The following is a 14,058-nucleotide window of genomic DNA, read 5'->3' on the forward strand; positions in this document are numbered from 1 at the left end:
AGACGGTGAGCCCTGATACACCATGCTGTCTTGGGGCCATGGCATTATCATGGGGCTTCCCAAAGGATTTGGGCAACTAGTTTAGGATATCTACTATTCCTGGGGGGAATTAAAATAAGAAACAGAAAAAGGCACAATTTTCCCTGAAGGGTGACTCCAGTCTGCCTGCCTGGGAAAACATCCAATTAGGAGAGTCTCAATCCTCTGGCACTAACTAATGAGATGTTAACTGCCTTATGAACCTGAGCTCTTCAACTGAGTTGGCTGGTGGTGATTTCTTGACCTTAATCCCACTCCCATCCAGACCTGTAATTTGCTGCTTGGTTGTTGCTCTGAGGACCAGTGACTCCCCTGAGAAGACAGACCGTTCCTACCACCAGCTGTGATTTCTTTCCCAAAAGCTTTCAAAACATACCTTTGAGATTTAATGAAGGAAGAAATGTAGTTACTGGGGGAAACTGTGAGTAGGTATAAGAATTTGAAAAATGGATTTCTGAAATGAAAACACCTCTCTGGTGTCAATTTAGAAACTATATGTTCTGAGGGGCCCCTTTGCACATGCTTACAAAAAGAAACTGTTCACATTAAAAAGGAGGGGGGCCTCCCTGGTGGCACAAGGGTGTAAATCTCAGCACTATCAAGCTATCAGAAGCCACTGTAGCACGAGTTCGATCCCCGGCCAAGGAGCTACCCACATGGCCCAGCAGACCTCTTCTGTCTTGCCCGCTGCTCCCCTCAGCAGTGTATTTCAATCAATCCACCTGTTCTGCTCCCTACTCTGTCTCTGGTGAATACTGTCACCCCCCTCCCCACACCTCTGACCTACACCCCAGTTCTTGTATGCATAAATAAATCTTTAAAAAAAAAAGGAGGGCCTCCCTGGTGGCGCAGCGGTTGAGCGCCGGGTTGCGAAGCTGCCCGCGGCCTCTGCAGCGCCGGTTCAATCCCTGGCTGCTCCCCGGCCACCGGAGGAGGGTCCCACATGGCGCGCAGTCCTCTCCTGCCGCCCGCTGCTCCCCTCAGCAGTGTACTTCGGTCCTTCTGCCTGCTCTGCTCCCCGCTCTGGCTCTGGTGAATTCTCTCACCCTCCCGCGCTTCTGACTGTACCCAGTGCATGTATAAACAAAACAAAAACAAACAAATAAATAAATAAATAAAACATGCCTCTATTAAAAAAAAAAGAAGGAAGTGATCCTTCTATCAGGTACAACTGTGTACCTCGAAATGGAAAATGCCCACATTTCATCTTTTTTTTTTTCCAAAGCACTTTCACGGTGCCACTCATTCAGTGGTGTGGTTTGGATGTTTTTTGTATTAACCTGTTACTTTCTACTTTAGGAATGCTATAACGAGCTATGAAATGACAACTAGTTAATTTTATGTATAAATCTAACTAAATGAAAACCTACTAAATTCTCTTTCCAGTATGGAAGATGTTCCCTGAGGAATGCTTTCAGCTGCAAAGTAACGAATGCCTGCCTCCAAGTCTCGTGAACACATGTTTCGCCAGCCAAATGACTTAGGTGTTTCAGACCTGTTCTGTGGCCCTATCACAAAATTCTACAGAAATTGATGCATTTCTATTCAAATAAGGAAATTGGGTGAAACCGTGACTTTTAAATACTAATGGCCTGGTTTGTTGGTGAAGTGCTTTATACTTAAACAAATACCTTATCATCAAATACACCAAAATGCACCTCTTTCATAAGCAAATTCCTGGTGTTTCTATACCTGGAATATTATGTGTTTTACTTACTGGTTTATATTTTGGGAAGGAAACATTTTTGTTTACTTAAAAACCCTGCATATTAGTAACTTTTTTATATTATAACAAAATTTGTTCTTCATGAATTTACAATTTCTAAGTGAAGACAAGCAAGAAAAATTGGGGAAGAATAAGTGCTATTAATGAAATGACAGGTGGACTTTTCTAAATGAGGAGATTCTCTTATTTTTAACACTAAGTATGGGAGCTATTTCTTAGCAAACTTGTTTGAAAAGATTAATGTTTATATAAGATTGCCCCGTTCTGTGTTTGAAGCAGAGTTGATCTTTGTTTTTTAAATGCCTCTATTTTATAGTTGTGCTTGTACTTTAAAAACAATATTACTTGATGTCTTTAAAATGTTAAAAATATAACCTATAGCATATTGCAATGGTTAAAAACTAAGTAGTATGCAAATGTTACAAGTGAAATGCATTCTTACACATGTGTTTATTTTGATGATATGCCTTTGATTTAATTTGTGACACTTTTAAAGAATATTTTGTGTTTGTAATAATAGTCTCTGAAGAACTTGGAAATAAAATTTCTGCTTAACTCATTTTCTACCATAGCGGCATTCAGTGTCTAATTGTGTTATTATTTTTTTTAGAGTTATTTATTTATTTGTTTGTTTATTTATACAAGCACTGGGTACAGTCAGAAGCGTGGGAGGGTGAGAGAATTCACCAGAGCCAGAGCGGGGAGCAGAGCAGGCAAAAGTACCAAAGTACACTGCTGCAGGGAGCAGCGGGTGGCAGGAGAGGTCTGTGCGCCATGTGGGACCCTCCTCCGGTGGCCGGGAAGCAGCTGGGGATTGAACCAGCACTGCAGAGGCCGCGGGCAGCTTCGCAACCCAGCGCTCAACTGCTGCGCCACCAGGGAGACCCTCTAATTGTGTTTTAAGGCTACATGGATATCTGATTGCTTGTGAGAGTGAGTGCTGAGAGTGATGATGGAATTTTTGTTTGTAAATTCGTACAGAATTTTGTAAAAATTAGATATGTATAATATACAGATATATCATAAGTAATGACAATAGTATGCTTGCTCTTTCAAACTGCTATGTTTTAACCCATAAATAAATAAATGAAAATATGTTTGCACCTAAGTCAGGTTACCATAGAGAAAACAGGAGTTAGATGAAAACTTGGTTAATATTTGGCCACTAACAACTTCCAAATCTAAACAGTCTGAATTCCTTCCATATGATCATCATTCTGGTATCCCTTTTCTAACCACTCCATGTGTCCTCGGGATCTGTTTCACCTTCTCTGATACTATCATTTTTTCTCTCCAGCTTCTTTTTTGGATCCTTTCTTTCAGAATTTAAACCTATTCCATGCCCATCTTAACAACAACAAGCATTTTAAAAAATATCCATTAAAAAAAAATTCTGGGTTTGTAAGATGAGTAAGTCTTAGAGACTGTATGTGCCTATAATTAGCAATACTGTATCATATAATTAAAATTTGCTAGGGGGTAGATTTTATGTTGTGTTCTTACCACAAAATATAATAAGAGGGTGAGTGGCAACTTTTGGAAGTAGTGGGTAGGTTTATGGCATAGATTGTGTGATGGTTTCACAGGTGTGAACTTATATCCAAACTCATCAAGTTGTACACATCAATTATGTATTGCTCTCTGTGAAAAAACAAAAACAAAAACTTTCATTCTACTTTCCTCTTTGGCAAACACTTCATAAGGTAGTACAATAAAACTATAGATATCTCAATTGTGAGTACAGATGTAAAATGTCCTAAATATAAGAAAATCAGTTCAGTACTATATATTAAGAGAAGATACAACCTGAAAAAACTAGTTTAGTATCAGGAAATCTATCAATGTAATTTATTATGGGAATGGTTTAAAAAGAATGTATGCTAACAAGTCATTTGATAAAATTCAGTAACTTCTGAATAATTTTAAGTGAATTAGTGAAACAGGAATAAAAAGAAATTAAAGATGATAGATAATCAAAACCAATAGCAAATTTTATACTGTGTGATAAATGTTGGTACATTCAGCATATTAAGAACAAAACAAGGGTACTTTTATCACCACATTTGTTCAGTATTACTTTGGAAGTCTTACTAATGCAATAAGGTTAAAAAAAAAAGGTATAAACATTTTAGAAGAAGTAATATCTGTACCTATGGACTATATAATTGTACACTTTGGAAACATGAGACTCTAGTAAAAGAAACAGTGAATTTGTAATAGAATTTGGGAGGCTGGCTGTATACAAAATATACATATATAAAAAATAAAAATAAGCATTTTCCTCACTGGCAATAGCTAGATAAAAATGAAAATGGAAACTATATCTCATTTGTACTTTAATGACAAAACTAAAAAAAACCCTTGCAAATAAATTTAGCAAAAGTAAAGAAAGAGATAAAAGATTTGACTGGTATCTATAAAACAGGGTGTAAATAAATTTCTGGATATTATTACAATTTCATTAAAATGTAGTATTAGTAAAATTCATATATAAATTTAGTCAAATTCCTATTTTACTCATTTCCTGAAGGAAACTGGTTAAAATATTTAAAAGTTCATATGGAAGAAAATAAAATTGGACTTGTCTTATGCAATACAAAGGAATTCCACGTGGGTTAAAGAAAGTTAATATAAAAGTATTAGAAGAAAAATTAGAATATTTATGTAACATTAGGATAAAAAGCAAGGTAGGAAATCCAGAAATCAAGAGAGAAGATATACTTTGACTCTATAAAATTAAATTTAAACAAATAAGCAATTTAATTTAAATAAGTAATTACATGACGTATTTAGTGAAAAACTCTTGTATAGTAAAAATCAGAACATAACAGGTAAAAAAACAAAAGACAGAAAAACGTGTCCTTTTCAGAAAGACAGTCCTCATTTTAGATTTCTATAGCTTGTATTCCCCATCCCCTCCAACTCTGGCTACTCTGTTAAAATTGTTGGATCCCTTGTTTTAGGGCAGGGTTTATTATTTGGGGAGAATAACCAGGCTCGACTGTGAGAAACAAGGGTGAGATGACCTGGTGTTGATTCTCCTGTTAATTGATGAGACTCAGTGGCAAGGCAAGGAGTATATCATGTCCATCCGTAACTGAAGCCTACAGAGTTTGCACTGGGCCTAGGAACTTAGGGGAAAGCCACTCAAAGCTATCAAAAGGTGAGCATGACCATGACCAGCATTGCTCTAGGGGGCAAATAACTCCCAGGAGAACAAGGAAAACCTTTCAGAGAAAGAAGCAAGGTTTCCATTGTTAAGACCCAACTGGGAAGTTGAGGCTGTTTCAAACAATCCCATGTGATAGCATGTCTGGAAGGGGATCTAGAAGGCTTTACTGTGGCTTCTGGTCTGCCTTCTATGGGCGAACCCAACCTATCATGTGACAATCACTCTTGGGAGTGCTCTGTAAGCACAGCTCATTTTATCCACTGTTTGCCAGTTTCCAACAAAGACTTGTCTCCCAGTACTATTTCTTAAGTAGAGAGTTGGTTGTGGTGAGCTCCTTAACTGAAAGGATTAGACCAAGACTAAGGCTCATTTTAGGGGGTCACTGTAGGAAAGCTGGGATGCAGTGGAGCCTTAAGAGACAACAAAATAACCCTTCTAGTTACACAGAATGGAGTTTTCTGTCTCTCTTAAAAATGAAGCGCTTGAGATGTGTAGGTGAATCTGGGAAATATTTGGATCCTATGACAACTGTTAGGCTAGTTATGACAGTTTACTTAAGCAAACTATAGGGCAGAACATATATTATGAATAATGTAGAAACACTAAGAACTTCTAAGAACAATTATTTTTTATCTAATGTATGAGCAATTCTAAGTCCTGTTATTGAATTATCATCAAAAACAATGGAACATAGCAATTAGCACTATTTTTTCTCTCAAAAAAACCTTAGACGAGTTTGTCCATCAGCTCTACCCGGGACTTTTTCATACACTAGACGTCTTTTTTTGAATTGTGGTGGTTGTGAGCACATTAAATCTGTTAAAAGGAGGGAAAAAAATCATTTTATTGCTGATAATAAAAGTGTAGCTATTTTTATCCACTTATTCAAGTGGATCCTGTCTCTTCATCATCTATCTGCAAAGTATTACAATTTACAACTAGGTAAATTAATGATGATCAAAAATTACAGTTTTTAGCATAAATGCATCGGGGCCAGGTGGTCCAGTACTAAAATTAGCATTAAGTACACACGTGTACGCTCATCTTGCACAAATAATTAAATCTTCCTGTATATAAGATATTTGCCTTGAAGGTTTCCCTCAGTACATCTGTTCCTTACCCCTATTCCTTAAACTGAGGGGAATTTATCCTGAGCTCTAATATATAATAGGTAGTGATCAGCTATGAACTCACCTTATTTGGCTGTACTATGTATGATGCATTAGCCTGGACTATCCTAGATTTGGATACTTACATTGTTCGATTAACTAGTAAACAAGGGGTGTGTATTTGAGGCTAATATACTAAAAACAGTTTTAGTAATTATTCCTGGAATATAATCTCAATTTTCAAGCATTAGATGCCATTATAAGCAAATTTAAAAAGCAATGTAGTAGGTAATTTTATCATGGATTACAAATACTTATCTGCAAAACAAATGGAAATTTATCTTGAGGTTAAGCCAATGGCTTTAGATAAGTTTCCTAGGGGCATCAATATGAATTCAAAAGTGTCATGTCTTAAACAACATACTTGGAGGTAATGATGTACTATGGAAAACCACAAGAAAAAAGGTCAAAAATTGCCATCACGATGATGAAGATACCAGCATCAAAGATTCATATGAATGGACTTAAATTATTTGATGGAAGAAATTGAACAATGGAAAAAAGCAGCATTTTTAAACCAAGATTATTTGTAAATTATTTAAAATATAAATATATATGTATCTATAAAAAGATTAAAGAATATTTCCCATTAAAATCAGGAACAAAACAAGACTACTAAATGGGATTAAATTGGAGATTATGCAACTTGGGAAGTCTTTCAATAAAACAAAGAAAACAAGATTTTTGGGCCCCCCTCAGACCTCACAAAAGGGACTATACAAAAGAGGAGAGTTGGTATTTACATTCCTTCCTTCTTCCCTTTCCCTTCTCTCTCTTTGCCCCCTTCTTTCTCTTTCCTTTCCTTTCTTCTTTCTCTTTCCTTTCCTTTCCCTCAATCACCACAAGCTGTACAGAGGAATCTCCATAAAAAGGGGAGGTTCCGGGCTTCCCCTGGTGATGCAGCGGTTGGACGCTGAGCTGTGAAGCTGCCCACAGCCTCTGCAGCGCCGGTTTGATCCCTAGCCACTGGGAGGGTCCCACATGACATGAGAGACCTCTCCTGCCATGCCCGCTGCTCCCCTCAGCGGTATATTTCTTTGGTCTGCCTGTTCTGTTCCCGCTATGGCTCTGGTGAATTCTCTCACCCTCCCACGCTTCTGACTGTACCCAGTGCTTGTATAAATAAATAAATCTTTAAAAAAAAAAAAAAAGAGGGGGAGGTTCCACCCCCCACACCACCTAATGAGGGGTAGATCTGAGTGGCCAGGTAAGCAATAGAACACTCAGTGGGACACAAGAGGAGAGACACTGGAGCAATGACACATGGAGCAGAGGGACATTGAAGGAGGGTGCGCTTGCCTCTCAGATTGAGACAGGGATAGAGACCGGGGGAACATGGAAGAGACATGTGGAGTGGAGACACAGAGATACTTGAGACATGTGGTGAGAGATGGGGGGAGACTGGCATGGAGGCCTTTATCTTGACTTCTACTTTAATTTTGCTCCTTTCCTCCTAGACTTGCCTGGCCCCTTTTGTCCTCTTCCTGTGGTTTCCCTCCAGAAGGTGTTTTAAATTTGTGACAAGCTTTTGGGCCTCAGTGGTCCCACTTTGGGCCAACCCTGGTTGGTTGGGTATTTACCCACAGAGGGATGGGTAACTTTGGGAGTTTCATTAGGAAACTACATCCTTTTTCTCTTCTTCCCTCTCTGTGCACAATCATTCTATTAAAGACCTAAGAGTATATGATTTCATCCTTATGCAGCAAATGGCAGAATTCTTTTAGAGTATGCAAGTTTGGGGGCCCAGGGGTACTCCTCAGTCTGCCCGCTAACAAGGCCACATGTGTGGTCATCAAAACTTAGTATTTTGGGGCCTCCCTGGTAGCTCAGGCGGTTGAGCGCAGCACTATGAGGCTGTCTGCACCTCTACAGTGCCAGTTCGATCCCCGCCAGCTGTGAAGATGTCCACATGGCAAGCGGACCTCTCCTGTCTCGCCTGCTGCTCCCCTCAGCAGTGTATTTCAGTCACTCTGCCTGTTCTGTTCCCCAGTCTGTCTCTGGTGAATCCTCTCACCCTCCCGCACGTCTGGCCTGTACCCTGGTTCTTGTATAAATAAATCTTTTAAAAAAATGCTTAAAACAAAAACTTAATATTTTGGTCTAGGTGTTCAGGCCAATGCAATAAGAAATGACAAGAAAGAAAAACTATAATTACCAGAAATGAGAAAAGTAAAATTGTCCTTTTAAAAAACTGATACAATTAAATGTTCAGAAACATCCATTGTTTATCAAACATCAATAGTTAATAAAAAAAAATAGAGCTAATCTCTCCTAATAGGATTGTTAGAATTAAATTCAACAAACTAATAAAAGGCTTAGCCTGGTGCCTGGCATATAAGCTCTTAATAAATGTTAGCCTATTAAATACTCCTGCTCAACAAAAAGACTAATTTTCTAATTCATTGATTGCTAAGCTTAATCCTTGTCACTTTTAGTCTTCTACTTTAGTGTTTTCTGTGTTTTTATTTTTAACATCTTAAGCTGAATGCTCTGTTCATCTAAAGCCACAAGAATCTGATCTATTTTCTTCGTATTTACTTCCTTATAAGTCTAAATTAGAATTTTGATTTTCTCTTTGATTCAAAAGTTACTGAAGATTTTTAAAATGTAATAAAACAAAAAATGTTTAGTTTAGAGATGGTTCTATCTCTTTAGTTTACATTTGAGAATAGTTCTATCAACTTTTGGGTACTATTACCTGTTAACGATGTCTTGTCTCCTGCATTAGATAAAGATTCAGAGTGCCTTTTCTGTCCTGAACATTTTCCAGCTCTTTGGCAGAAATAATGGCTGCTGAATTCTTTTTGATTTACATGAGAATCAGAAGCACAAAATAAATCCACAGTGGGGACAGATGGTAGTTCCCTCCCGAAAGTTGTCTTAGTCCCAACATTTGAACTTTCATATTTGAAGCCTTCCAACTCATTTGATGTGCAGTTTTGTTGATTAGTGAATAAACTGTCTTTTTGAGAGCACCATCCATCACGTGTAGTTGGTGCTGTACCATACTGTAAGTTGAATGAGTAATCCTGTCGTTCCCATACATTTTCCTTGAAGTTCCAATGAAGAGATTTAGAGCCCTCTAGTGAATAGACAGGGGCAGATACTTCTTTATTTATTGGTCCTTTTGTTTTGTGTATTCCTCTTTTCTGATTATTTATAAAATCAGTGGCAACTCTCTTCTGAGTGTCAATTGGTAATATTAAGGTTTCATGATTCATTTGTGTTAGATCCAAAGAAAAGACATCAGACACTGAATTATTCTGGTTTAAAAAGGAGTTTCCTGTCACATCCCTTGATTCTGTATTAATCAGAAAAGGCTTATTCTGCATGATGTTAGGGTTACAACTAGAGTCTTTCCAGTGGCTGGTCTGCTGGTTAGAAGTCACAGGTGGTAATATGTATGGCATTTCTCTTAACTCCCTAAGAGACAAGTTATAAGTTGAAGTGGTGTTTGTGTTTTCCTGCACTGTCTCTCCATCATATTGGTGATATTCATTATGTTCTTGAATGACAAAGTCTGAAGATCCAGAAGTTAAACTTTGAGAAGCCCAGGTAGTAGTTTGATGACTATTGCCTTGAAGTGATGAATCTTGAGGTGATTTTGTTTCAGGAGAAGAACTAATCTTGAATAAGGAAGTAATGCCATAAAAATGCTAAAAAATTAAAAACAATTATTACAATACAAATATCAGTCAAGTAAGCATAAATTTAAAAAGATGCTTATTTGTATGGAAAAAAGGAAAAATACAAATTAGTCTTTTCATAGGTATTGTAATGACTCATGTACTAAGAGCATAATGTAATTATGTTCTGTTAAAAAAATTTATTCCAATTTGCATCTATTTTCTAATTGCTTATAAGAAGATTTTCTGTTACAAAAGTTGTATGTGAATTTTGTTTGCTTGATAAAAATTTCAAGTTATGAGACCAGGGGTGCAGGGGAGCGTGTTCTCGCATTGCCATTTTGCACCAGGGACCTTTCTTCGCTGGAGACTGTGAACCCAGCAGAAGGCTCACCGAGGAGACAGAGGTAAGCTGGGAGGCTTGCCCATGCCGGGCGCCTTCTAGCCTGCAGTTCCAGCCCAGAGGGGAGCAGCACCCACCGCTGGGGCAGACCAGGCGTGCAGGGGAGCACGTTCCCGTATCGCCATTTTGCACCAGGGACCTTTCTTGCTGGAGACTGTGTGAACCCAGCAGAAGGCTCACCGAGGAGACAGAGGTAAGCTGGGAGGCTTGCCCATGCCGGGCGCCTTCTAGCCTGCAGTCCCAGCCCAGAGGGGAGCAGCACCCACCACAGAGGCAGACCGGGCATGCAGGGGAGCGAGTTCCCGCATTGCCATTTTGCACCAGGGACCTTTCTTTCCTGGAGACTTATGAACCCAGCAGAAGTTCCCCAGAGGAGCCAGTGGTGAGCTGGGAAGGTCGCCCAAGATGCCGGCCAGTACCAGCAACACAGTGTCACAAGGAATACGGCAAATTAGAAAACAGGCAGTAGGGAATAGAAAAACCACATGCAACCCAGCAACTCCTCAGCAAAAAAGCACACCGCAAAAAGAAAACCATCTACCAGATTGCAACGACAGTAACTTGGAAGAACTTCTGAGCCTTCCAGAGAGAGAATTTAAAATTGCTGTGATTAAAAAACTGACAAAAGTCATAAAGGAAAACAATGATAAGGGGAAAATAATTAATAACCAGAAGAATGAAATTGAGTCCCTAAAGAGGGAAGTAAAAGAAATGCAGTAGATAAAAGAATTAATGGAGATGCTAAAGAACTCTGGGAAAAGCAATGAAAGCAGAATAGACGAAATGGAAGAACGAATAAGTACTCTTGAAGACACAGAAATAAAAAGAACTAAAACAGAAAAGGAAGGAGAAGTACGAAGGAAAAAGACCGAAGAAAGACTTCGGGAACTATCTGACTCCATGAGGAAAGGAAATAAAAAAGTTATAGGAATCCCAGAAGGAGAGGAGAGAGATGTAGGAACAGAGAAAATATTCATGGATATAATTGAAGAAAACTTCCCAAACACGAAGAAGGAGCTGAAAACTGATATACAAGAAGCAAGAAGAACACCAAACTTCCATGAGGAAAGGAAAAATACAGCAAGACACATAATAGTAAAGCTCCCAAGAATCCAAGACAAGGAAAAAATAATGAAACTAACAAGAGGGAAGAAACAGATAACATTCAAAGGGAAACCAATCAGACTGACATCAGACTTCTCTGAAGAAACACTACGGGCAAGGAGAGAGTGGAGGGACATAGTCAACAGACTCCAAGCAAACAGATGCCAACCAAGAATACTCTATCCCGCAAAGCTCTCCTTCCTCTTTGAAGAAAGAATAAGGACCTTCCCAGACAAAGAGAAACTCTGGAATTTTATTACGACTAAACCCCCACTCCAAAAAATACTACAAGGAGTCCTAAAGCCAGAACCTCAGAGGGACGAATAACAACAAAAGAAGGCCAAAGAAAGTTATTAAAAGAATAAATAAATAAAATCAAAGGAAAGACAAACACAATGGCAAATACAGATGCTAACATATCAATACTAAATCTAAATGTAAATGGACTAAACTCTTCAATAAAAAGACACAGAGTAGCAGGCTGGATTAAGAAACAAAACCCAACCTTTTGCTGTCTCCAGGAAACACATTTAGCTGCAAAAGATAAAAATAGACTCAAAGTTAAAGGATGGAAAACAATTCTACAAGCAAATGGACCAAAAAAGAAGGCAGGAACAGCTATACTCATATCAGATAAAACAGATTTCAAACTTAAAAAGATAAAAAGAGACCCCAGAAGTCATTACATTATGATCAAGGGGACAATACTTCAAGAAGAAATAACACTCATTAACATATATTCACCCAACTAAGGAGCACCAAAATATATCAGACAACTATTGGCATCTCTGAAAACAGACATCAGAGAAAACACATACGTAGTGGGAGACTTCAACACACCACTATCAACAATGGATAGATCAACAAGACAAAAAATAAGTAAAGACACTAAAGCTCTAAATAACGATCTAGAGTGCTTGGGCTTAACAGACATATATAGAACACTAAACCCAAAAAAATCTGAGTATACATTTTTCTCAAGTGCACACGGATCATTCTCTAGGATCGATCATATACTGGGGCACAAGACAAACATCAACAGATACACCAAGATTGAAATCATACCAACCATCTTTTCTGACCATGAAGGCATCAAACTAGAAATAAACCATAAAAAGAAGGCAAGTTACTCTCCTACCTCGTGGAGATTGAAACCCACACTACTGGAAATCCACTGGACTAACGAGGAGATAAAAGAAGAAATTAAAAAATTCTTTGAGGGCCTCCCCTGGTGGCGCAGCGGTTGAGTGCTGGGTTGCGAGGCTGCCCGCAACCTCTGCAGCGCCAGTTCGATCCCCGGCCACGGGTGAGGGTCCCACAAAAAAAAAAAAAAAAAAAAAAAATTCTTTGAATTGAATGACAAGGAGGACACCAATTTCCTAAATGTATGGGATGCAGCAAAAGCAGTAATAAGAAAATATATAGCAATAGATGCTCACATCAAGAAACAAGAAAGAACTCAAAGAAACAACCTAATCTCGAAGCTCAAAGATCTAGAAAAAGAACAACAAAAAAACCCCAAAACCAGTAGAAGAAAAGAAATAATAAAAACCAAAGCAGAAATAAATGAAATTGAAACTAAAAAAACAATCCAAAAGATCAATGAAACCAAGAGCTGGTTCTTCGAAAAAAATAAATAAAATAGATAAACCCCTAGCCAGGCTCACAAGGGCAAAAAGGGAGAAGGCACAAATAAATAGGATAATAAATGAAAGAGGAGAAATCACAACGGACACAGCAGAAATCAAAAGAATAATTAATAACTACTATGAACAGTTATATGGAAACAAGTTCAACAATCTAGAGGAGATGGACAAATTCCTACAACTCTACAATCACCCAAAGCTAGATAAAGAAGAAATAGAACACCTAAACAGACCAATTACAATTAGCGAAATTGAAATGGTAATCAAAAACCTCCCCAAAAACAAAAGCCCAGGACCTGATGGATTTACAAATGAATTCTACCAAACACTCAGAGACGAATTGGTGCCTATCCTTCACAAACTCTTCCAAAAAATTGAGAAGGAAGGTATGATACCTAACACGTTCTATGAAGCCAACATTACACTAATACCAAAACCGAACAAGGACAACACAAAAAAAGAAAACTATAGGCCAATCTCCCTAATGAACACTGATGCAAAAATCCTCAATAAAATTTTAGCTATCAGAATCCAACAGTGTATCCATAAGGTAATTCACCACAACCAAGTAGGATTCATTCCAGGGACACAAGGATGGTTCAACATCCGAAAATCAATCAACGTTATCCAACACATCAACAAAAAGAAATATAAAAACCATATGATAATATCAATAGATGCCGAGAAAGCTTTCGACAAAGTGCAACACCCATTCATGATAAAAGCCCTTGAAATTCTTGGGATACAAGGAACATACCTCAACATCATAAAGGCCATATACGACAAGCCAACAGCCAGTATCATTCTCAATGGTGAAAAGCTGAAAGCATTTCCATTAAGATCTGGAACAAGACAAGGATGTCCACTCTCACCACTGCTTTTCAATATAATACTGGAAGTCCTAGCCAGAGCAATAATACAAGAGAAAGACATACAAGGAATCCAAATAGGAAAAGAAGAAGTCAAACTATCACTATTTGCAGATGATATGATAATATACATAGAGAACCCCAAAAACTCCATAGAAAAACTAATTGAACTCATCAATCAGTTCAGCAAAGTGGCAGGATACAAAATCAACATGCAAAAGTCAGAAGCCTTCCTATACACTAACAATAAATCTGAAGAAGAAGAAATGAAAAAAACCATCCCCTTTATTATCGAAACAAAAAA

At 38.0% G+C, this 14,058-nt stretch overlaps 1 protein-coding gene across 1 annotated transcript in view; it reads right to left on the minus strand.

Moving 5' to 3' along the window:
- Positions 1-5,652: 5,652 nt before the first annotated feature.
- SHOC1 (shortage in chiasmata 1) overlaps positions 5,653-14,058 on the minus strand; it is a gene marked incomplete at both ends in the record, with an annotated part of 74,530 nt that continues 66,124 nt past the window's right edge. Inside the window, 2 exons of the mRNA XM_084237338.1 lie at positions 5,653-5,753; positions 8,805-9,762. Of these exons, the coding sequence (XP_084093464.1) occupies positions 5,653-5,753; positions 8,805-9,762 (1,059 nt within the window). The remainder of the gene's footprint in view (positions 5,754-8,804; positions 9,763-14,058) is intronic.

The sequence above is a fragment of the Talpa europaea genome (genome assembly GCF_964194135.1).
Source record: "Talpa europaea genome assembly, chromosome: 7".
Taxonomy (NCBI): Eukaryota; Metazoa; Chordata; class Mammalia; order Eulipotyphla; family Talpidae; genus Talpa; species Talpa europaea.